The sequence below is a fragment of the Drosophila simulans genome, chromosome 3R (assembly GCF_016746395.2).
Source record: "Drosophila simulans strain w501 chromosome 3R, Prin_Dsim_3.1, whole genome shotgun sequence".
In the NCBI taxonomy this organism is placed as follows: domain Eukaryota; kingdom Metazoa; phylum Arthropoda; class Insecta; order Diptera; family Drosophilidae; genus Drosophila; species Drosophila simulans.
Window position 1 is genome coordinate 26,372,993 of NC_052523.2, and position 25,551 is coordinate 26,398,543.

Sequence of the window (25,551 nt, forward strand, 5' to 3'; positions counted from 1 at the left end):
GCAGCGGACATTTGGACGGACTCCACTGAGGAGCGGCTGTATAAATGCTACCAAAGCAGAATAAACAATAACAGCAGGAGCTGCAAAAAGCCAGGCGAATGTAAAACCACAACGAGTCGAGAAAACATAACCAAAAGGAGTCACGAGAATTGCATAAACAATGTATGTACAAAGTCTGTCAGAGTCCGTACATAAATCGAGTTATATATAGCTGGGAGCAAGTTGACTAAAAGTGGCGAGGGTACCTCAAGTCGACTCATTTTTCAAAGTGACAAAACCTTTTTGACGAATGCTCTATATAATTTTAGCTACTTGATATATACATTCTATTAGATATGGTATTTTTATTATTTAAGTATATATATCGGCAACCTTGAAACGATTGTTCTCTCAAGATCAAGAGTGAGCCACCCTGCTTTTCGAGGCAAGCGGCACGCACATGCATCATGCAACATGCAACAGCGGCGTGATTGCAATGCAGCGAAAAAAAGCTGGAAATGCATCGAAGTGGCATCTAAACAGGCATGTGTACGTGCCTCGTTAAAAACTGCATTTACTCCCCGACTGCAATGGTGTTTGTGTGTCAAAAAGGGTTGCCAAACCACTTTTAGAGCCTTATGTACACAATACACAAAGGAGAAATCCCTATAATGAACATTTTTCCAGCCGCAGAACTGGTTTTCGATTACGTCGTTGCAGCCTTTGCCCCTCCTGCCCCTTTTGAAATTTAGCAGAGAGGCGAGATGCCAAAGGTTGTCTTATCGACACTTGACCAAAACCAGGAGTAAAGCCGAATCGCGGCTATTCAGGGGAGATACGAATCAGGCATTTGCCCAGCTATCGATGCGCATCCACGATTCCGAAAAACCAACTGCAGCCCTAAAAGCCACAATTTCAAGCTGTCAACTGTCACTCCCAAAAACCAAAATTATCGGACTTTTGACTGTAATTTGGGATACTTAACACGCACATCAGCAACAGCTTCATTAAAATTAATTAATGCTTAGGCACACATAGAGAAGGAAACACTAAGAAAAAGGGGGTTGCCATAACCAAGTTTGATTTCATAAATAAATTGCTTGGGAAAAGAAAACATTACAAAAAAACTTAAAACAAATTAAATTAATGTTACAAAACTAAACCAATTTTATTTTAGGGTTTCAATTACTTTTTTTCCAGTGCAGTGACACCTAAAAACACACGACTAGGACCAAAGACGCAGGCAGCTGGGGATCGACATCATTAAGCTCGTATCAGTTTACACTGTTTTCCTCGCCGCGGCAGCCGAAAAATACTCACAAATTAAATTAAATGAAGTGAGTGTGAAAATGCTGCAGGTGGAAAAGGGGGTGGGCGGTTGTGTTGGGGGATTGGGGGCGTGGCGGCTGGCACAAATGAAAGCCACAGAGTGCAAACGTTAAACAACCGACTTTGCTGGTCAAAAGGAAACACGCTCAAGTGGTTTTCAGGCCACCAACAGACCCCCGATATATGTATGTACTATGTACCCACATATATATGTATGTATGTATATTATGGTCACCTGAATTTGGTGGTACCCTCGTGTCTGCCTGTTGATGGTGAGTCCAGATAAGCAAATTGTTGCCGAAAAATAGAGGCACAAAGGAAGCGATTTGGACGTTTTAATGATGATAGAGCATGACACAGAATAAATGAAAATGAAGTGTGGAAAAAATGCATTTAAATTGCGGCGCGCACAGAAACCGTCAGCAAAAGTAAGAACAGTTAGTGAAAAGAGTTTTGGTCTGGAAAGTCGAGGAGTGGGCCAGTCTTGATTAATGACAGCCAGGATTATTTCGCTTCATTTTGGAGATAGCTCCAGTGACGGGCACAATTGTGCCCACCGGAAAAGTAAATGATTCCGCCAGGAAGCGAATCAACAAGCCGGATCTGTTGATTCTCTTTAATGAAATTAGCATACTTAGGGGCTTTTGAAGAATCCGAATTACACACCTTTAAAACCAAACGAAGCATGACTTCAGTTGCAGTTTTCTTTTTTACTTTTAAAAACAATCAGTTTAGCAATGGTTATCAATACAAGTTGAGAAACATATGCAAGATCTTGCAGCTTATTTATTTTTTATATTTATATACTTTTTTCTTTTTTTCTGCACCATCTGAGAAGTGGCATGAAGTGATCCCAAAATCGAGCTCCGCTTCCCCTACACATGTCTTCACACAATTTGTACAGACACATGCATTCGCAAGCTGCTCCTGATGTTTGTCATAAACAAAGGTCTCGATAATTATGATAATTCTGTTTTATGCTCCGCTTCTCCCAAACTTTTTCTTGGTCATCTGCCTGTCAAATTGTCGTTGTCATAAAAATATATATGTCCAAAAAATGAGAAAACCTCAAGTGTGTGCAAATGGCAGTACACAAATAAATATGTATTTATTGTGCACTAAAAAATAAATAATACAAATAAATTTTGTCTTTGCTTAAGAATTATTCACTGCCTACTTTTATACACTATTCTAAATGTTTTAAAATCGATTATTTATTTAAACGACTTCAAAGTTTGCTTGCATTATTTCTTTCAGTGCACCTATGCCCACAATCAGGTATACAAATATATGTGCTTGCCATGTTGTGAATGCATATTTCTTGGCCTTTTTGCTGTCGCTCAACCTGTTTCACCTGAGCGAGCTTCCCCGAAACCCCGAAAATACAAAAGCCCTGATGAGTGGACAGTGGGAAGGGTGCATTATCATCATGTTATTATAATTATAATTTGGTGTCTGCCTTTTTGGGGTTTCCTTTGGGCCCCTCTAAAGGGGAACAAGGATAACGAGAGCGTGTGCAGTTAGCACTGGCTAAAACTGATTTAATTTATAATTTTTGTCGGGCGACAGGGCTTCCTGTTCGCTGTCTCTTTTCAAGTGTTTTTAGCCCCTCCTGGAACCCTTCTAAGCTGCGATTCTTAATGGGCAACGAGGCGTCTCAAGGTCTTCTCTGTCAACTGATAAAGAGATAATGTTGCAAAAAACGCAGTGAAGAATTATAAGAAGACGAGGAACAAAAAGTGAAGTAGCAACTGTCTGACTGACACACACATTCAGAAAAATACAACCATGATATCATCGCAGAAACTGAAACAAACCACAGAGAAGCAAATTGGATGGGAAGGAATCCAAAACACCTTATTCCAAATATGAAACACTCTATAAGAACCTCAAAAATAGTAGTAATTTTGTAAAGAAATATAAAAATATATTTGTAACAAATTTATTTTTAAGCTTGTATATTTTTCTCAAGTGTACATGCTCCAACTGACAGCCGAAAGAGACAGCGAAAGACTCACTTCCATCCCCACTCTTCGCACACAGACACACCAGCAAGTTCAAGTTTGCGGACAGGATCCCATTCAAGGCCCCAACCAGCAGACTGCGAGAAGAGGAAGAACAACGGGCGAGGGGCACTGGGAGGAAAACGAAAAAACATCGCAAACAAGTTTCGCTTTTATTTAGTGCCCAACAACAGCGCCAACTTGCAGATTCCCCCTCACACAAACACAGAATTCCACATACGCGCCTTATATAGCGAGGCAACTGGCTATGTACCCAACTTTGTACCAAACTTTTACGATCCGATGCGAGCGAATGTTCCAGCTTTACGTGCCACAGCATAAAAATGGAACAGGCAGCTGAAGTAAGGCCACAGATCCGCTCAAGATAATAGTAGTCCTCTTCGAACACCACTTACCCAGTTTTAGTATTTCAGCATAAAAATACTAAGCTTTATACATTAATTTGGTCACACCTAAAATGAAGAGTTCCTACACTTGGTATTAAAATACCATAGTTGTAAAAACAAGTTTGAAACCTTCAAAATTTGGGAGTATTTAGCTGCTTGCACTATATCTTTAGCCAGCGTTGTAGAAGCAGCAGCCAAAAGCGAAGGCGATCGCACTTAATGCTCCACTGATTGCACAACGATCGTTGAAAGGGAGAATGCGATAGAGGAACCAGGAGCATGTCAGGGGTATTCCATGGGTACCTCAGCGGAGGAGCAAAGATCAGGGGAGCAGTGGGCACCGAGGGGCGGAGCAGTAGACACAATTGTGGCCGCAGTCGGTGTCAGTAGGTAGACCCCATCAGCGTACACATAGCATTTAGAGGCTTTATGGCCTGTGTGTGCCATGTGCATCTATGTGTGTCACAAGGAGCAGAAATTAAAGTAAGGCAGGAGGTTTCTCGGACTGGTGGCATGTGCAGATAGAACTCTTCTCGACCCACTCCACTCTGCTCTTCTTCCAGCCACCACACAATGGGCATTTAATTATTTAACCCTGCTGCAAGTCCTCATGATGGCAGACAGCCCCCTGATGCAACTTAGTTGCAATTAGGCTAACGATCGTGTAGACTAGGTGCTACCTATGAAAAATACTAGACATTTCCAAAGGCTTGCAAATACTAACCAAATGTATTAGGATTTTCCTGAAATCCCTTGGATTTAATCAAAATTCCTTGATATAAATCCTAATCCTAATATATATTCACAAGGAACAAAAAGCCCCACATAATTACTCGAATACCGATTGTAGTGAAAAGTGATTTCTCAGCCAGGATGAATCTCCAGCTGCCGGCTGATTAATCGCGGATCGTGATGGGGCTATCGTCTCGAGATCACGTTCCGACTCCAGCTGAGATCCTCCCTGCCCTCAGCGTTAAAGATGCGTTAAAAATAGTACCGCCGAGTATTTAGATCTTGAGTCGCAGATATATGATGCATGTATATGCCCTGTGGGCGGTGTGGGGTCGTCAGCAACTGATGAACTGGAATATGGGATTGGAATCCTCGCCGGCCGCTAATTGGAGCGCTCACCCTCTGACTCCGCTACCCCCGGACGTTCTGGAATGATTTATTCCAAATATTTACACTTGTTCTGGCTCTCTGGCCTTATAAATCCCAGTCGGCAAATGTTTTGTCACGCGATCCCCCAGTCGTGCTCCTCTAAGCATGTGGCTCCATTTCATCGTGACACAAAGTCCATGCTCCAAAGTGTCAAGTTCTGACTTGGCTCAGTTCGGTTCAGAGATTGCCATAAATAACGAAATGGTTTCGAAAGCCACTTAAGCAACTTATACTGGAAAAAAATAATGACAATAAAAAAGAAGTTTATGGTTACGAAATGTGATTTCTTCTGGGATCTTATATACGTATAGAATATATTTTTTCTCTGCATGTAGAATACGAAATTTCCGCGAAGAAGAATCAAAGTGTTTGTTTTTCGACCACGGATCGATGTGAACAATAAAGTTTCTGTGACGGAGGGATCCCAATTTCAGGGTTCGCCTGCAAGGAAAGATAACCGAAGGACCTCGATCCCCAACTGCGACCTTCAATAAATCAGAGGCCAGCTGAAATCCGGAGCTAAACTTATGGCCTCCGTTTTTCAGTGCTGACAGTGGCCACCTTTAACCCTTCTCCAACCCCCGACTAATTATGCCGCGAAGCCGAATAAAAAAACACAGACCAAAAAATAAAAATAAATTTTTGAAAAACGACTTCTTCTTGGGCAACAAAGACTTTCCCTGATGGACGACACTCTGGGGATCATTTTGTGAACCCCGCCCACAAACAAATTGCTTACAGGGCAAAATGCAAATCAAATGACAAAAGCAATTAAATTTAACCCATTTCCAATGCGAAAAAAATGTCTCACTTTTTGTGGTTATTTCATGTGGAAAATGTACTGCATCACGGCTACAAAGGCGGAAAAGCGGGAAAACTAGAAGGCACAAAAAAAAAGAATAAGGAAAAGGGCTCTTTTAATTATTTGGCGCCTGCATGTGTCTCAATTTAAATTAGCTGCCGGGGTTTTTTCTACGGCTTCCAAGGAAATTAAAATTCAATTTAAAAATGCCACGAAAATAACAGAAAAAAGCAGAAAAGCTGCACAAAAAAAATCGTACAACAAAAGTGGGCTAATTTTGTTATGGTCCCTCGGGGGGGTTGCTGCCAAAGTTTCCAAAGGTCCAAGCGAGTTCAAAAGGGTTGCCCTTGGAAATTAGTTTTAAAATTTTTGGTGCTTCGATGGGAGGGGGACGTGTCTTTAGTCCACCTTTCAATTGCCATAAATATGATTTATGATTGGCGCATTTAATAGGGATAATTTTCATTATTTCTGCCACTGGAAACAGCATCCCATTCGATTCACACCCGCCCCAATTAACGCAAAATTGCAGAAGGCTGTACTGCCTTGCATCCCCCTCCCTTCCATCCCTTCAACGATCTTTCCTGGACCCCAGTGCTGCAGCCTCCTCGTGGGGCAACTATTCATCAGTCATGCAATCGCCGCTGCCTGCGAGAATCCACTGCGATCCTCAATGACATCGAAATGTGCGGTCGGCATGCCGGGAACTTCGCGGCACACAAGATGTGCGGCGCAGGAGGAGGAGCAGGGGGCACGGCCCCCGCCAGAAAACCTTGAAACGACAGCCGAAGGGCTGGTTCCTCCAACTCCCAGCTCCCCACTCCCCCAACTCTTCGGGGGCCGAGTTTCCTTCGGTCGCGGGATCAGCACAAAGTAAACAGCGGAATCAGCGCACAGTGGTTGAAAATATATAAGAAAATATATATTAAAATGTTTTGGAAAATGAGTCTTCATCTGCTTAGTACTTATACTTAGTTAATTAGTTAAGTTATTAATTAGTTATTTTTGTATGCATTTTAGTATCAATATGAGCCCACTGTTCTGAAAGTAAGAACATCGGGATCCCTTGGCACGACGCCTGGCCAGAACAAACATTGTTAGCACTAAATGTCGTCTTGGTCCTCCCCTGCGCCCCTTAACCCTTATCCTGCCCCCCGTCCATCCAGCTGCAGCAATATTTACACGCGGTGCACGAAGTTGCAATGAATGTTGCTGTTGTTGCTTGTTGCTTGTTGGTTGTAGCTGGTTGGTGTCGACAGATACGCCGAGGCATTAAAGTATAAAAATAAGACCGTCTTCCTGCCCAAGCCCCCCGTTCCACCCCTTTTTTCATCTCCTTCGTGGGAGCGGGCCGCACTTGAAATTGCATTTTCTCGGGCCTGGCCTTGAAAATGCCTCCATCCCTAACTTGCCAACTAACCAACTCACTGGGCCCGAAGTTGGCGACGGCAAATGGCCAAATCAACGAAAACGAACCAGCGTTTTTGGCAACAGCAAAAGGTTTTAACCCAATAAAGTCATAACAAAAAATATGGGTAAATAGTTGTGTATTTATTAAAACATTCATTATTATATAGCAACAAATTTTCCTTGCTTTCTATATCAAATTTAAAGTAGATAGCCTTTCTGGGGTTAAGCGTATACATCCAATCCCATTTTAGAGGCGCAAATGCTTCATTTTATGTCCTCGCCTGCCATGACACGACTCCGGCACTCAAACTGAAGGATGATGAAAGGTGGAACAGATCCAGATACCCCTCTTTCCGGGCATAAATCTTAAGTGTGCAGCTCTCTAATGTCGAATGTTTCGACGACTGCCAAAGATGCCAGCAACCGAGGGCAGCAGTCCTCTCGAATGAAGCCCACTAACCACTGACCCACTCGAAAAAGGGAAACCGAGGAACCTCTGGGCCAAAAGTTGTGGAATGGCCAGGAGGCGAAACCACAACACAGACAGGCCGTTCACTGATGCACTTAGCCAAAATAATGTTCCTTTTCCTGGCTATATAACTTAAAATCACCAAAATATATTAGCATACCAAGCTTCAGTAGTCACAAAGTGATTTTCCAAGTGTGGTCCGAATTCTGCAGTCTGTTTCTGTTGCTGGCTTTGCCTTCGGTTTTGGTTTCGCCCTGGCCATATCTGTTCCTGCCCAGGACCCTGTGGTCGCCTGCATTTTGGTCACGGCCTTTTGGCACTGCTGCCCCGTCACTGCTGCACATTAATTATTGTTTATGTCCGGCCAGACAATGCAACATGGACTGGAGAGTGGAGACTGCAGACTGGCGGCCGTGTCAAGTTCAAGGGTTCATTAAAAAGAGACCCAGACAATGGCTTTCTGGGCCTGCCCACGCCGGCAGAGGAGCAGACCCTTCCACTCTTTGCGGCGCAGGCGAATGCAGAAACCCTGCACCGGATGCACCGCAGATAAATTCAGATGCAAGCCCTGGGCTCATGGATTCTCTAACGATTTTCAGGTAGGTGCAGCTGGATCCCGAGCAACTCGAGCTGCCACTCCGTAATCTCAATTGTCGGCTTTGCATTGCTCGGCGATACGTGTGACCCTAATCCGCATTGACATGTCGCTCAAATTAGATAATAAAGTTGTCCCCGCCTCGTGGGCTTGTCTCGCAACTCCACTACTCCAATCCCAATCATCTATATCACATGGTCGTGGTCGTGGTCGGGGTCGGGGTCGGGCTCTCTGGCTTTAACATTGGCCGGGCTACGAGGAGATTGTCAGACGTGGCGGCTGCTCCTATGACAACAATGAGACAACGACCCGGGCAATGAACACCCTGCCTAACTCTTTAAAGTGCACTTAGAGAAATTACAAAGTATTTAAAGAAAAAACCAAAGAAGTTTAAGCTGGACAAGAAAAACAGTTTTCCTATTCAATAAAGTATATTTATGCAGAGATTTACCTATTAATATTTCCATAAATATTTAAATGTATTCCCTTGTTTCTCCAAGTGCATCGAGCCGAGCCCAGTCGAGCCGCTCTTAATCCAATTAAAGTATGGATTTATGAACTACTCGTCTGTGACTGCGACCGTTGCGGGGAAGGTAAGCCCTTTTTACGGCCAGTGCGTGATTCTTCTGCGGGAGAAATGGCTGAAGAAAGGGAAAACTGGGGAGCAGGAGAAAAGTGTGGAGATAGAGTGATATTTTAATGGCTCCAACGAGCTGCATTATCATACAACCTTACTGGCCGCACTGCAATTGCAATTGCAACTGCCCCTGCAGTCGCAGGCGCATTTTCAAGTGCACTCCACTCGACGACAAAACGGTGCGAAAGGTAAAATCAGGCAGACAGAAGGCAGAAGTGCAGAAAGGCGAAGTAAACGACGAACCGCAAGAGACAGAAATAATTACACATTTTCACTCAAAAAGCTGAGAAGTAATGAGGAATACGTGGGATATTGCATTTTTGGGCAGAACTTAGTTATGTGAACTTGAGTTGAACATTTTCTTGATACACAAGAAATTCAATACGAAGTGCAATAAATAGTACAGTGAATACGTGAGTTGATAATAACTTTTAAACAAACCGCATAAACTGTTCGCAAAACGTATGCAGTGCCATCAATTAACGTATCCATTCTTCGGCTGAAAGAAGCGATTCATGAATGAAGCGTTACCCTTTCTAGAAAAACCCTATGGGGTTAAGCACTCTTGCACAAAAGAAAAGCTGCAGGAGAATCATCATAGTAATCTTGATAAAAAACGCACACACACGAAAGGCGGTGAGTGTGTGCATACGTGTATGCGTAATTAGCATGCACGCAAATAAATTGTTAGCAGTTGCGGGTTAAGCACCATGGGCGTGGGCCGAAGGGGGTCCGCAGGGGTCTGCCGCTCGATTTAACGAGCTGCGACTGCAACGGCGACGCAAGCAGCGACGGAGACGGAAAACCGGAGACAGGGACAGAAGACAGAGGCTTTCATCAACGCGTCAGCCCCCTTACACTGGAAAAATGTCAATTTGTTAGGAATATTACCAAATCTAAAATCATAATCACCACTAACAATGGTATTTAAACATTTGTGTTTGAAAATATTATAGAAAATTATTTTCCAGGCGGTACTTAGCTTTAGATTCACAGACCCCGAAAAGTATGCTGTGATTTTTGGAATATCATTACATAATTGTAATGCTTAATCTTAAATAGCGGCATAGCAACGACTTTTTTTTCCTGTTTTTCCTTTCTTAACCCCTTGAGATCCACCACACGCATTTGAAGAATTATGAGGCGGCGGCAACGCACATTTCGCTGAAGGAGCCGCAACAGCTACAAATCTTCCCCCAATCACCCCACCTCGCCCACCCTCTTTCTTTGCCCTTCTGCGCCCCCTTCTGCCCCCCTTTTGGGCCTCTTTTCTCTAACCAGACGTGGTGCATGCAACGTAGCGTTTCAATTTATGCGAAGTGATTCGTCATGCGGTTAACTTTAGAATCCGCACAGCCAAAGACCCATGCATTCTTCAGCTACAGTAAAGACTAGATAAAAGAATATATATATTTATAGAAGCAAATTAAAATAAAAGATAAGGCATTTAATCACATAACTTAAACTAGCTATCGTATAAATAACAGAAATTACATTACTTTTAATTGTACAGACCTCATAGCGATGTCCCACTGTCTTGTGGGGAGTCGTGTGGGCTGGCACATGAGTGTTCGAGTGTCTGAGTGCCCCACCGTATGCTTGTTGCACGGGTGGTGGTGCACGGTGGTGTGGTGCGAGTGGTGCTGTTTCTGTTTCTGATATTTGTGCTGGTGGTGCCGATGTTGCCTAGGCCCTCAGCCTCGTCCGCAGGGCATTTGCATATGACTTGGGCAACTCCCAAGCAGAGGAGCAAAGGGGCGTCGGGGGCCTTGAAACCTAGACGGCGACAAAGCCATCGTCAAGTTTAAGGCTACGGGTGGTGCAGGCAGGGGGTGGTGGCTCCAAGGGGGCGGCAGTGGTGGCACAGCAAACGACTCAATTGGCGGCGTTGACACCGCCATTTGTTTCACTTTTCATGCCTTTTGTTTGGGCTGCCTTTCCTCTTCTTTGGGCCTTATCGCTTGCTTTGTTAGCTGGTAAAATACCTCCGTTCTTCGGCTTTTCCCCCGATTTTCCTGCAATTGTTTGCGGCTGCATTCGCCACGGCATCGGCTTGGCCATGAAAAAGTTTAAACACCTCGCCGGCCAGGGAAATGGGCTCCCTCCCCTCCCCGCGCACTCTCCTATTATTAGCTAATAGCCCAACGAGTCGGCTGCCAACTGATTAGCCATTGGCGACCACACCCCGTTTCCCCACATGAGTGCACGAGGAAAAATATTGTAAAACTAAATGTGCTATTGTCTAGAACTTTCTATGAAATTTGAACAAGTTATAAATTATTATTATATATATCAATAAATATAGAGTATATATGAATAAGTAATCGATTACTATCCAAAAGTGTTTATACATATTTCATACAGATAGATCATTTTCCTTTCGTTTTTCCCAATGTAGCCACTCATATCCATCAATTCCCCAGGCGTTGACACCAAACAATTTGTCAAAAGATAATTTGTTGTTGCAGCTGGCTATGTGGATAGTAACCCTTCCTTTTCGCCCATTGTGATAAGCGGCTAACGAAGTGGCCATTGTTTGCCTTTGAGCCCGGTCAGAACAACGCCACGCCCACTTCTGCTCATGTACCGAGTGCAGGCAACAGATTGTGGGCCATTCAACCCACTTGGAGCTGCCTCGTTAGCCAATTTCCACCTGATTCGTTGCAGCTTTTCGGGGGCCAGTTGCATTCGAAATGCATACTGCTAATGAATTCAGATTTTCTGCAGAACTCTGCCCCCTGGACAAGTGAACACATCGTTTTCCAGGAAAAACCAATGAGCTGACACACAACGGTCACAAATTAATGACAGCCAATTGACTCTGCGGTCGAAATGCTAAAGGTTGAAAGGTAAATTGATGGATGCAAATTGGAAAACCTAAACAATGACACAAGGAAAATAATATGATATATTATTGAGCAACAGATATTTTTAGTTAAGATTTTTTATAGCTATTTAATAATATCTATAAATGCGAGATAATAGCCACTATTGGATCAGTATTTGTAAACTAAGATCGTATAGTTGTATCTTCACATCGAACCATTGCCAATCTTCTGATATAATTTCCTGGAAAACTTTTGTGACTCGCTTCGTTTTTTATAGATGACAGCTGTGACCCCGCCCTTTTGAACATTCACATTTTTGGGGCACGCAAATTTCGGTCCATTCCCGTAGTTTATAGGCGGCACTTTGATTGCTTTAGGCGCACAAAACCTATGGTCGTAGCAAATTAATAGATTCATAAAAAACGGGACCGAACGCACAAGAAAAGATTTCCGATACGTGCGTAGAGAATTGTGAAGACTGTGGCAGGGGACTGAAGAAACGGGAAGGCGATCGTGAGCTCGGTCCATTTTAATTTGTTAATTTACCACCATGTCTGCTTTTTCTGATCTCTTTAAAAAAAAAAAATAACTCTGCGGATTGTCTAATTTCGAATGGGCAGATGTCTCAAGGGCTCCAAAGTGGGGAGACAGTTTCTCAAGGTCCCACTTCCAAGGGCGGCGTAATAAAAGATAAAAGGGGGTTGATCCTAATTAAATTAGTACTTTAATAATAGGATTAACTTCATTTAAAACAAATACTTGTGGCAAATTAATCTTTTGTCATTTTACAAGAATTTTAAAATCATTAAATTGTAAAAGAAACTTATTTTCCTTCTTCACATTAGAGCATTACGCATTCTGGCAGACATTGTTTGCCCCCCCTAAATTTGTTCAGCATGTGAATGATTTATGCCCCGAAATTTTGCCTGCGTCCTCGTCTCAACTCGACGCGACTCCAAGCCAATCCAAGCCAATCCCATCCAATCCGCCTGGCAAATGCGTAGTTACGCATGCTGACAGACTTCAGATGCCCCCAAACGGGAATGGTCTCCTACGAAATCGGCCCCTCGCACACTTGGCCCCCAATTAAATAGCAACAATTTGGCTTTCGTTCTATAATGAAATAGACGGAGCTTCTGAAATGGGCGGTTCCTGGAACTTGAGCGGATGCGTTGATTTATGGGATTCGTTTCTTTCGGCTAGGGGCCAGCATTACGTAAGTCCACAATTGAGCCAATTCCGAAACAGAACGCTCCAAAAGGGGTAAATGCAATCCTGTGGGAAAGTTTTCTTAATTAACGTAGAAGCTCCACAAACGACTATCTTTTTTCCATTTCTATGGGATACAAATTACACAAAGAACGGCTATATTGGCAAAAAGTGAGTCTGATAAAATTACACTTCCCCAGGATCCATTTTATTTGAATTTCCTCACTTTTTCGCGTGCACCGATGACGGTCATGGTCTAATTGCACCCAAAAGGGTTAAGCAGACATGCAAAATTTGATCAAAATGCAGAATGGCAGGGGCGTGGAGCTCGAGGGGGCAACTTCGGAGCAGCCAGGCGCATTAATCCAATTCCGATTGTCACAATGCCCCCACAAGAGCGCCAGCGGATGTAACGGTCCGCAAGCAAATGACAAAAAATCGCATGACGCGAAGTTCGTGGAAAGTGCAACAAAGGTCCAACTACCCATTTCTCCTCTCGAATCCCCCGATTTTTTTAGCCTACTGCATCTTTTTTGCCACAATAAAATTGCATGACAATGGAGGCGGGCCTGGGAGCAGGTTGCCCAAAACTGAGTCAACTGTTGTTTTATACCCAGTAATTCCTCAGCGCAGGGGTATAATGCACTACTGAAGAGATATGTTCCTAAAGAACTATGTAAATCTTAACGATAACCTCTAAAATAACATAAACTAGCGTTAACACGTTGACGCGAATTCTTCAGCATTAGGAAATGAGCCCAGAGTTGCTTGACACCTACAAGAAACAACAAACGGTATCAGATAGTCGAAAAATCGCTTACTATACCGACTTGTTGCAACTCTGGCTGGAAAATTGTAAATTAGAGCTGGGGGAAATCGGGAGGTGTGGTCTGGAGCCATGTAATTAACCTGCTAAACCGCTGTGACGCCAGCTGCCCTGATATTCATGTCGCAGACTGCACATATACATATATGTATTGTATGTACTGTATACAGACCAAAAAATAAAGATTGGGGGATACAGAACATCGGCCCTAGCAAACATTTTAAATAGCCATAATAAATGACCAAAAATAAATAAATGCAATTTCAAGCAGAGTTGTGGGCGGACGGGCGGTGGGTGGGTGGTGTTTTTCCCGGTGGGAGGAGCTCCAACATTTTGTGGAGCTCTTTCTGTATACACATGCCATTTTGCTCCGTATTTGGGGGTTGCTTCCGCGTGAGTGTGTGTATTTCGCAGCCAGAACTTTCATTTTCATTTGCAAAAACCGAGAAAAAATAGCAAAAACGGAAAAACAAAGGAAAATCAGCAGAGCGAATGACGTGGCACAGAACAATTTTCGATATATTTCAGTTGGAAGGGAGAAATTGGTTTAAAAATGAGAAATATCTACAAAATTCCTATGGATCTAGTTTGAATTATAGCATAAAAAAGACATCCAGGAACACCAACAGATTAAAAATTTATATTTATATTTATTTCACTAGCTCTTATTTATTTTGAACAAAGCTAAATAACGTATAATAATAAATTTTTGTATCGTCTAACACCTTGAAAGTGGTATAATGCCATAATGCCATTCTATTTTTTATACTCTAACATCTTGTCACTATTTTCTCTCGCTTTTCCTGGCCTTCACTTTCGTATTACCGCATTTTATGTCCAGAAATGATTGTGTTCTTAACTTTATTAAGTCGTGTAAGCGTCTTATGGCAAAGCAAACACGATTTTGTAGCAACCCCACCACTCGATTGGAAACCCCCACCCACCCCAAGAAATTTTATGAGTCACTCGGACGAGCGCAGAAATAAATACGAGCATAAATATGAGCATAAGTATGTTGCCCCAAAGATGAAATCTACGCAACAAAATAACAAAATCGCCTAACAAAGTGCGCAGTAAAAATAAACAGAACCAGGCGATATAATATGCCGATAAGGCGGAAGATCCCCACCAGAAGTTTCTAGTTCCTAGCGATAAAGTGCACCGAAAAAATAAGATTATAAGATTGATTATATTTGTATTCATTTAAAAACTTCAATACATTTATGTATTTTTTATTATTTAACTTTGTATGTTTCATGTATTAGAAATATGCATCAGTTACAATATTAACAATTATTTCATTTAATACTATAGTTTTTAGATGTGGAAAACTCTTAACAAGAAACACCTTGTGTCTCCCACTTTTACTCTTTTCCTTCTCCCACTTTTACTTCTCCCGCCCACTCACTTTTCTTCCATCACCCCACACACACACACACACACATGGAAACGCGACCTCGGATAAGGTAGAGAATGTTCTCAACTTCGGCGAAACTCCGCAGAAAAAGAAAGAAATGTGGGAGGGGGAAACGGGTGGCTAAGTGGGATGACGGGAGAAGGGAGAAGGGGCTGGGGGCTAGTGAGAACCGAGCGAAGCCAAATAAATGCGATGAAAAGGAAACCCAAGAGGCGGAAAACAACGCAAAAGCCAGCCTAGGAAAATGGAAAAATGTTTTATGTGCAAATATACACTCATACAAGCAAATAGCAAGCATACCAATACAGTTGCGGCCAAAAGAATATAGTTTATCCTCAAAACAAAATATTAGCACATTTATAATTTTATAGTAGTCATACTGATCCTTTTTTATTATTTTGTTGACAAACGGCATAAAGTAGACTTGAAATAATTGTGTTTAATTAAATTAAATTGCTGTAAAAAAATAAAATGAAATTTCCTATTAACTCAAACACCATTGTATTCCAGAATTCTCCACGCACACAAACAAGGCTCCACAAGAGCATGGAGAAGGGAAGACGGGGGAAGGAGGAAGAGACATCAGTTTCCCTTTGACGTACTGACGTAATGCGGCAAATGCTGCGCCAAACTCCAATTTATCTCTGTCCCTCTCTCACTCTGCGTGCACACATAAAACCTGCCCCCACCGCCCACTCCTCTCGCTCTCTTTCGCTCCACTTCGACTCCATTCGTGGCCACCAACAATTTTTCAAGGTTTCAAGGCCCCAGTAGCATAGAAAATTCACGATCAAGAACATGGAAAGTTCTGCTCTCTCCCTGCCGCTCTCCCCGCTCTTTCCCCACACTCTCTTTGGAGTTTTTGGAGTCGAGAGAGCGACACGCGCAAAAATGTTTGCTGAAGGGTGGGGAGAGGAGCCAGGGAGTGTGCGAGGGAGAGGCGGGGAGCCGACAAGGGGAGTTGCCAATTGCCTGTGGTGGTGTTTTTGTACGGAGCTTGCGCAGAGAGAGCCACAGAAAGAGAGAGCGAAGGAGTGGGAGAGCAGGAGGAGTGGGGCTTGCGTGCTAGAGGGAGAAAGATGATGGAGTTGGGCTGGCCCTCCTTCTCGCTCACTCCTTGGAGATAGTCCTGCCTTTTGTTGTTGCCCCCTTCCAGAAGAATGGGAAAGTGAGGGAGCAGGAGTGGGAGTGGGAAACTCCCTCCCTGTCCACCAACGGAGTTTCCAGGGTTTCCAGGATTGAGGTTTATTTATGGCCCACGGCTTTTTGGCCAGCATTTCGATACCACGTGTTTTGTTGGAGTTGCCAGCAAAGAAAAAACAAGGGGTTTGGGCCAACAGGAAAACATTGGCATAGATAATGGCCAAGCGAAAGAGAAAGAGCGTGAGAGGAGGAGCACCGAATAGAACGGAGAGAGGGAACAGGACAACAGTTGCTAAAAAAGGAAAACAAATGACTCATTTGTTCCTGCCAATTCAAAAGGGAGTGCAAAACAAAATGGTCAGAAGGGAAAATCAATTGAATGGAGGATAAAGGAAAAGAAGTAAAAAATGTGGTAATATAGGGGGAAGTTGTATACTCGTGTTTTATAATTCATTTTTTATAGATTGTCAACAAAAAAATCTAGGAAATATGATTACGAAAAAGCTCATACAATATGTTTATAAAGATACGAAGTTAGAAAACACATCCTCACAATTTGTTTGTATTCCACTAGTCTTGTGAAATCTTATTCACTTAATTAAATTTGAATAGCCCCTCATTAAACGTTTTTGTATTTATTTCTACATAGAAGTTTAAATGCATTTTTTCAAAGAAATAATACCAAATAATGTCTTTTTTGGTAAAAAGAGTTGTTGACAACTGGGACCTTATGTAGACAAACAGCCCCCAAAGTTTTTGGCATAAAAATATGTACAAACTTTTCCGCAATATCCCCCTGAAAATCGTCCCAAGCCCCCATGCGATATTATTTTTTCCTGCGAAAAAGGAGAAAATAAGAGAAATGTCATTCAATTTCGATACATAGAATGCTGTCACAAAGCCCCAAGCCCCAAACACGTTTTGGGAATTACATAAGCGAATCTTCAGGGCAGGAAGGGATCCCGCGGGAGGGGGAAGAAGATGACGGGAAGAGTAAAGAGGGGGACTTTTGCGGGACAGGATTATGGGTCGAAAACAGGAAAGCAGGCAAAACAAAAACCGGAAGAACAGGAAAAAGTGGGCGAAATGTCAAAAAGTGGGCAGCACAGATGAGAATAGCGAAAATTCCAAGGGGGAGGGGCGAATATGAGGCCTGTTCTACTCTTCTGCCCACTCAAATCTAACTCCGCCGCTTCTTCAGTTTCAAACATCGGAATACACTAAAAAATATGTAGTCATAACTATTGTACTTTTCATTATTTATTTTAACCAATCAAAAAAGAATAGGATAATTTAAGAATTTTACGGACGAGTAGAATTAATGTTCTTCTTCTATATATACAACCAAATGTCAATAAAAGTCCTGTTGCTTTCAGTGTAGGAGTTGCAGAAGAAGAAGAGCGAGGGAAGCAATTCGAGAATCTGCTTTCAAGGTCTGTTCTGCAGTGGCAGAATCACGAGAGAGAGGATTGCAGAAGAGAATGCAGAGAAGTTGAATAGCTCGTTGGGAAGGGGAAGTGGCGCGGGGTGGGGTACGCAAGCACCTTGCACTTGAAAACCGAAGTGCGGGCAGCGCTGCCGCCGTCGACGCCGCCGTTGCATTTGTTGTTGTTCTAATGCGCGCGCAACTCTCGCTTCTCTCTCTTTCGCTCCTTCTCATCCACGCTCCTTCGCGGTTGCGGTTGTTGCAACTCCAACTCGAACTGCGGCAGCGACGGCGACTGCGACTCCGACAGCGACTGCGTTTCATTTTCGGCATGTTGCAAATTTCGTTTTCATGCAGCAAATTTCAATTTCATGTTATAAAATCGCCCGACTTGCACTGGTATTAGTGGATCAGCGCGTGTGTGTGTGTATTTTTAGCTCTCTGTCAATTTGCCACTTCCTTTTCTTTTTTTCGCTGCCGGGGTCTGCTTCTTCGCCTCTTCTTCCGCTCTCTTCGCAAATTGATGTTGAAGGTCAGCGTGTTAGCGAAAATTGCATTATATTTGCATGTGTTTCTGTGTTTGGCTTATCAAACTTGGTCACATCACAATTTCAGGGAGTTTTCGGTCAGTCTGGCAAACAAAAAGTTTGCCAAACTCAAATAAGAAAAAACGAGCGATGAGATCATCGGTATACACGCTCAAACGTGCACAGACATGTGCAAACCATACAAAATATAATTTACAAAAGAAAAAGGCAAAAATTACATTATTTTCCGCTCCTGTTCAGCTTCAGAAAACATTGTTAAAATTTGAACTTTTTATAAAAAAAACTAAAAGCTTTCTTTATAATGTGCTTGTAATTCAAAGAGCTGTTTTACAAAGAATCGTTAATCTAGAGATATCTAAACATATTTTTTCTTTAAAACCCTTTCATAATTAGTGAAAAAGGCGAAACCAAATAGTTTAGGCACTGCGGACGCCATTTGTTAAATTTTTTCATTTTCCTTTTTAGCACTTACTTTTCCGACTTCATTTTCCAGTTCACCTGGCCGTTTTTACCTGGGGAAAACATTTGTTTGGTCTAGAGTGGGCGGAGTCTCTCATTCTACTGACGAATTCGGAGCTGAAATTTATGGAATCTTCTTTGCGGAGCACCCTGTATGTTTATTACCCATGCATGGCTGTATGTGTGAGTGCCAGCATAAAAAATAACCCCGAAAATGCTGAACCGAAAAGTGCGTGCGCCTCTTCATCCGCCTCTACTCCTTCCTCTTTTGTGGCTCTTCTCTTTTTACCACCCCCTACCGTTATCCTTGTGGTTGCTGCCACAAAGGACAAATGAAATTTCAGCTCGGATGTGCCGTCTCGCTCACTTTCACTTGGCGCCACGGAGAAAGATTCACAAAAGGAGGATTCAGGATAAAGTACACAGTGGGAGGGAACTTATATGCCCCCTACTCCCCAAAATGGAAAACAAATGGAACTGCCCTTAGGAATACAAACCATACAAATAAAACATATTTGGTATAGATCATTCGATTATTTAAATATATAAATATTTATTATGTTTGTTATGTATATAATATGCTATATAAACTTCTTAAAGAGCTTCGAAACATTCTTGATCATTCCAAAAAAGCTGATTTTGATAGTTTGCGATTAACCTAAACTTTACTATGTTTAAGTACAAGCATTAAATAAGTATAGAAAGGAAACTACTAAATAGAAAGTATTATTATTCATCTAATACTTTAATTAGGCTTCAAATTATGGATTTGCTACTTTCTTTACCCATACTTTTTTTCGAAAATATCAAGAAAACTCTTGAAATATATCCCAACTATGTAGTTTCCTTGGTTGACATAATGGTTCCATTCCGATTGGAGTGTAGCACATCCGTTCGTTAAGTGGGAATATGTATGTCTATAGGGCGAATGCTGACTTCATTTCGCTTATGTAAGCAGAGCTGCGTGAATCAGACCCACATTGAAACCCCCAGCCCCCAAAAAGAGGCGTAAAAGGGACGCAGCCGGAGTTCTGGGCCCTTCTGCTGCTTGCCTAACGAATCCACCATCATCTGCATCCGTCGGCAAGTGGCAACAAAATGGAGTTTGGGTTATTTTTGGCAACGAAACGAAATTACGACACCCTCCGTCGAGTGAAAAACACGACTCTCTCCGCCGTTTTGTCTCTTTTTATGGCTATATATTTGGCATGTATTATGTTTACCGCTATGTACGAAGTTGAACGGTTTGAGGTTGAGTCGGGTTGCCATGCCAGTTGAATTTCAAACCCTATTTTGGGTTTCAAAGTTGCTTCCGATTGGATAAACGCGGGAGTATGAGTAATTACAAATAATGCTGCTCTGCCAGAGGAGCGGAGGGGAGGAGGAGGGTTTTATGGATGGAGGAGTACGGGTGGGTGTCGAACACATCTGCCCAAAACACCCTCGGGACTTTTAAAGCGAAGGAACGGCGAAAAACACAAGGAAAGGCCTGCACAAATAGATGGCTATGGCTAGAACGTGGGAGGAGGTAGGGAATTTGCCTTGGGTTTGCCTATCCATACGAACGAGTATCTTGCAGATACTCTTACGCCACCGCGAAGTTCCTCCTTCGAAGAACCCGCTTTCACACCCTGGTTAGAAGCCAAACAGGAAGCCAAGAAACACGCAGAAAGTTGCAAGGAACACACAAAGTCATCACTTTAATATTTGAAGTTGGTCCCATAAATAAGCAGAAGTTTACCCATTAAAATGGTTTAGAGATCGAAACTTAGCGGAAACAATCACTTAGGCAGTAGCTTAATATAGAAATAATTATCAAATCTTAAGACATATGTGCATACCTAAACTCTAGTTGGGATTCCTAATTTAAAAACGTTACTTAACGACCTGGCAACTCTTTTTTCGGCCCCCAGGGTTGCAGTCCTGCATTGCCATTAATTATGCAAATTAAACTTGATGCGTGTCGCCGAAGAATTATGAGCTCAGCTTTTGCCCGCGGCTGCAGACTCTCTCCTCCTCTCTTTTTGCCTCTTCCTCTCTTTCTTCTCCCTTTCCGCTTTGAACACATGCCATCTTCTTGTTCTTCTTATTATTATTTTTTTTCGTTATGCATTGGTCATTAAAATTAGGTCAGAGTCGAAGCGAACACAAAGCGAAATCCTTGAGAAATATAAAGCGGCGATGACAACAACAACAAACTAGTTCGCCCCTCCTTTGTTCTCTTACCCCCTCCACCGACGATCCTTTAGCTAGAACAACAAACAACACATACATACATATACTCGTATGTACGATCCTATTACGCAATGGCTGCCGATCTGCCTACCTGACTGACTTAATTATTATATCAGAACCCTCTGCTCTCTCCCTCCTTCTTGCTCTTCTTCTTCCCGGCAGGTCAAAATCGAGAGAAAAAAATGGAAACTGCGCAGTTTGACTCGAAAATAAGTGGAATTGGACCTTGACTTTGCACCGCAGTTACCAAAAGAATAGAAGCCCGGATCCTGAGAGTCCTATAAGAAAACCCCATCTGGTTGCGAGATCCTTTCCCTTCCCTTTGCAACTTTTCGTTCTACACGTGCCCGTTTTTTGCCGTTTCTACCGCTTCTTCTTATTCGTTTTCGCATACTTTTTTTTTGCAACACAGCGGGAATTTTTATATATACACAAAGGCGAGGATACAATAAAAAGGCTCTGCATTTGAAAGCACATTTCGGGATTGGTGCAACTTTAATACCCTACAGGCAAAACACAAATAAATAGTCAAAATACAAAATTTACCCATGATATTCGTAATAATAAAACTAATATTACCAACTTAACTATTACCAATATATTTAAATACTTGTTTCGAATGAAAACAATAATCTATCTGCTTATTTAAGTTTTAATTGGTAGTTTAAATTCAAAGTAGGGTATCTTCAGTTCTTTTTCGTTCATTGTTTTAATTCTCTTCCTCTTTGTCTCTGCCTCTTTTATTGCCGGCACTCGCATGCATTGTATTTGTATTTATGTGCGAATGTGTTTGCGAACATATAGGGGATTATATAGAAACGTTTGTATGTATATATATAACAGCAATCGAAGAGTGCGACAGAGAGCGACAGTTCCGCCAGAGGGAGATGGAGACATCAAACGGCATTTCCACTTCCACTGGCATTAAAAGATTAGCCACGGAAAGCAAAAGTGCGCTGCAAGTTCGAGTTCCAGCGACTCGGCAACCCTGTTTTCATGTTGTTTACTTTGCCGGTTTCTAGCACAAACACATATGCACGCTCCATGCATGTGGAACAGAGCGAACGCGCTCGACGTTCGCATGGCCACTGCAGTCGAACATGTTGGAGGGGAAACGACCGGCTTCGAACTCGATTCGAACCAGCTTCGAGCCGCAACGAAAGTGAATTTTGGCAAATCATCGAGAGCTTCTAATTGTAAATGAAATGGCTGTAAAAACTAAAACAGCTAATAAATAATAAAATTTGGATTATTTAATAAAAATAGAATTGATTTAATTTTGGAACCAAAAAACATAAGGAGAAATAGCTAAAAACGGCATTAAAGTATTATTATTCTTCTTATTAGTTTTCAGAAAATATGGCTTGATAAAATATTTTCTATGGAAACGAAGCTTTTTTTTAGCGTATTAACAAAAGTCAAAACTCTTACTTCTCTCATTTACTCTTAAATGTATGTAACTGCTATCAAAAATTCCGTTATGAAGTGGGAAAATGTACCACATTCTGGCCTAAACTGGCAAATTCTAGTGAATTAGAATCTTTTTTAGCCCCTTCCGCCATTTTCCCCATCCATTTCTCATTTTAGCGCCAAAAATCTGTTCAGTTTTCCGCCGAATGAAAAGCGAGCGGTTGGCGGCGGTGGTGGAAAGTGAAAACCAGCCAACCACCACCCACCAACCCCGAAAAACGGTAAGAAGAAGTGCGGAAAAACGGAGTGGAGGAAAACTCCAACTTCGCTGCCAATGCCAAGCAGCGACGCCGGCAGCGATGTTCGACGCGCGATGTTCGAACGCGGCGAGCAAGCACAGACCAAAAACAGTTTGAATTTCGCTTTCGATCTGGTTGGTTGTGTTTCTTGGCTTCTCTCTGCGTGCGCCGTTCGTGGTGGGAAAAACGGAAAACAGGAGAACTTGCAAACCGAGCAAATCGAAGAGGAACACTCCAGTTTACAATTGTCCTGCGACTAAAAACGAATCGGAAATTTACACTATCCTCTAATCCTTTTTGTTTGCCGGCAAAAACCAGAAGCGCAAAAAATAAACGCAGAAAGCGAAGCAAAATGTGAAAAATTGCCGAACATGGCGCCGCGTGTGTGACAGAGAGCGAACGATCGTGTGAGAGGGAGATAGGGACGAAGCGAAGATAAACAATAAAAACAATTTTTGATACTTAACGTTCTACAACAACAATAAACTCAGCTCAGGTACAACAACAAAACAGAAAATTACGCAAAACACAACAGACTGCATTGACGGGAATTTTTCGAAGTATTTTTGATACACACAGCAAGGAGGTGTACGATTTTTAAGCAATAAGTGAAAGCAATTACCCATCAAGTTTAAAATAATACCAATTTCGGTAGAAACCCACTCGGAAAATCCATCAGAAAACAATTGTAAAGGCAACCGAAAAGTTAAAACCTAACCAGACTAAATCGCAAAATAACAAGCATTTACTATACACAAAAAATTAAATTCCGAATAAAATCAGACTTTTGTCTGCGAAATTTCTAAAAATTTACAAAAACAACACGAAAATTCACGAAAACTCACTGGATCCGCCAAACCATCAGTTGAAATATATTCTGGAATCGGTTCAAAAATAAATAAATATATGCCAGCAGCATTTATATAGACCGCAAATCGCACCATAAAATCGCGAAAAAATCAACAAGCAATATTTTGAAATTTATAATCGTAAATTTAGAATCGCAAAATGCTGATTCGAAATAGAGATTGAGGATTCTCGAGGACAGCCAACCAAGTCTTTTCCCGCAGCGAGTGCATATTAATAGGAGAAAACACAAATTTATGGCTCCGCGTCGCAACAGCAACATCAGCAGCAGCGGCAACAGCACCCAGCAGCAGCACCAGCAACAGTTGCAGCAGCAGCACCAGACGCAGCAACTTCTGCAGTTCTACGCGGAGAACGCGAACTCTTCAGGCGTCCTGATGGCGCCCATGCAGGGAACCGGTGGCGGTGTCGTTGGTGGGGGCGTGGTCCACTGCTGCCTGCCCAGCGGAGACTGCCGCAAACTGGACACCCTGATACCGCTCAACGAGCTCTCCCTGGCGGACTGCATCCGCGTGCTGTGCAACAACGAGAACTGCAGCGCAGGCCAGTACATGCACCGCGAGTGCTTCGAGTGGTGGGAGGCGAGCGTGCTGCAGGCGCTGAAGGCCAACGGTCGGGCTCGATCCTGGTCGGAGCGGCAGCGTCTGCAGCACCTGTGGACCAAGAAGGGCTACGAGCTGGTCCAGAAGGCCTGCAGCTGCAAGTGCGGCAGGGGACAACTGCGCAAGGACCTCGACTGGGTGCCGCCGAGCAGCCAGGGCGTCATATACCTCAACGGGTCGGGCAACCGCGCCAATCTGGCCAATGGCAGCCTCAGCGAGGACGACGACAAGAAGAAGGCCAAGAAGAAGCGGAACCGCAACAACAACAACGGCGGTGGTGCTGGTAATGGCACCGCCAAAGCCCCCTTGAGCAACAACAACGGCAACAGCTACGCCGGACTGACGCCCAATCCCAATGTGGGCGTCATCGGGTCGGGTTTGCCCCACAACAACGGCAACACCACCAGCAACGGCAGCAGTGGCAACAACGGCTCCTCCGGCCTGCTGCAGCCCAGTGTGCTGTCCACTTTCAGCAACATCCTCAATCAGAACAATGTCCTCGGCCTGGACCTGCGCGCCAGGGCTGGCAGCCTGTCCTCCAGTGGAGCTGGCAGTGGATCCACCTCGCCCTCGGACTCCCGGTCCAGTGGCGAGATCTCCGTGTCGCCGGTGCAGCAATTGCTGCCACAGCAGCAGCAGCAGCAGCAGTCGCTGCTGATCCAGCCTCTGGGTCCAGCTTTCGGCAGCAACCTTCTGCAAAATGGACTGGGCTTGTCCAAGAACCTGCTGATTGCTCCTCAGCAGCAGCAGCAGCAGCAGAACCTGCCTGCTTTGGCCAATATCAGCAACTTCAAGCCACTGGCCAGCTACGAGCAGCAGCAACTGGTGCAGCAGCAGAAGAACAAGGAGGTGGAACTCTATTCCGAGCGAGTGCGGTAAGTACAAGATATCCCTTATGATAACAATAATCTACAAATAAGGAGCTATAGTCTTATTGTCTAGAATTAGATGCAATGTATCTTTAGTCTTAAATACTTGGTTAACTTGTTTAACAAAGCGAAATTTGTGTGGCGAAATTCCCCAGCATGTGGTTAAGCGTTTCAATATTTATTCGCAAAACTTTTATCAATTACACTGAACGACAAGGGGTCATAATATTGAGAATATATTTACTGCAGTCTTTGTAGGTATTCTTCAGCTTTTCTTTTGATAAAACCCCCAGTGGCTCTAGGTGTTATCAACAAACATGCCAAACAGATACCAGATTGATACTCTGGTTCCTTTATCGTGTTGCACAGTGTTATCAACAATTGAGGCGTTTGTTTGCCCGTTTTTCGTTCGTTTGCCGGTTCCATAGATTATATAACCTTGACGGGTGAACAGCTGCGAAATACATACAATATTTGCAGAAATATTAAATAAAATGCGCTTGTTTATTCGAGAAATTTGCGAATATTTTCCCCTTAAGGAAGTCGACGATCTGCATCAACTCAGCGAATGAATAAAATATTATAATCTTTTGTTTGTTGCTTTGGGTCAAGGCTTTCTTT

General features: G+C 43.0%; 1 protein-coding gene and 1 long non-coding RNA gene across 2 annotated transcripts in view; one reads left to right on the forward strand and one right to left on the reverse strand.

The window, feature by feature from the left end:
* Nucleotides 1-7,211: 7,211 nt before the first annotated feature.
* Nucleotides 7,212-10,192, reverse strand: LOC123327280. The gene is made up of 2 exons (XR_006541902.1): nt 8,886-10,192; nt 7,212-8,812 (listed from the first exon to the last, which is right to left on the reverse strand). It is a non-coding gene; the product is annotated as an uncharacterized LOC123327280 (long non-coding RNA).
* A 12,446-nt stretch (nt 10,193-22,638) lies between these two features.
* Nucleotides 22,639-25,551, forward strand: part of LOC6730212 (headcase protein) — a 92,098-nt gene continuing 89,185 nt past the window's right edge. Inside the window, 1 exon segment of the mRNA XM_016177837.3 lies at nt 22,639-24,936. Coding sequence (XP_016036962.1) covers nt 23,696-24,936 — 1,241 coding nt within the window. The 5' untranslated portion in view covers nt 22,639-23,695.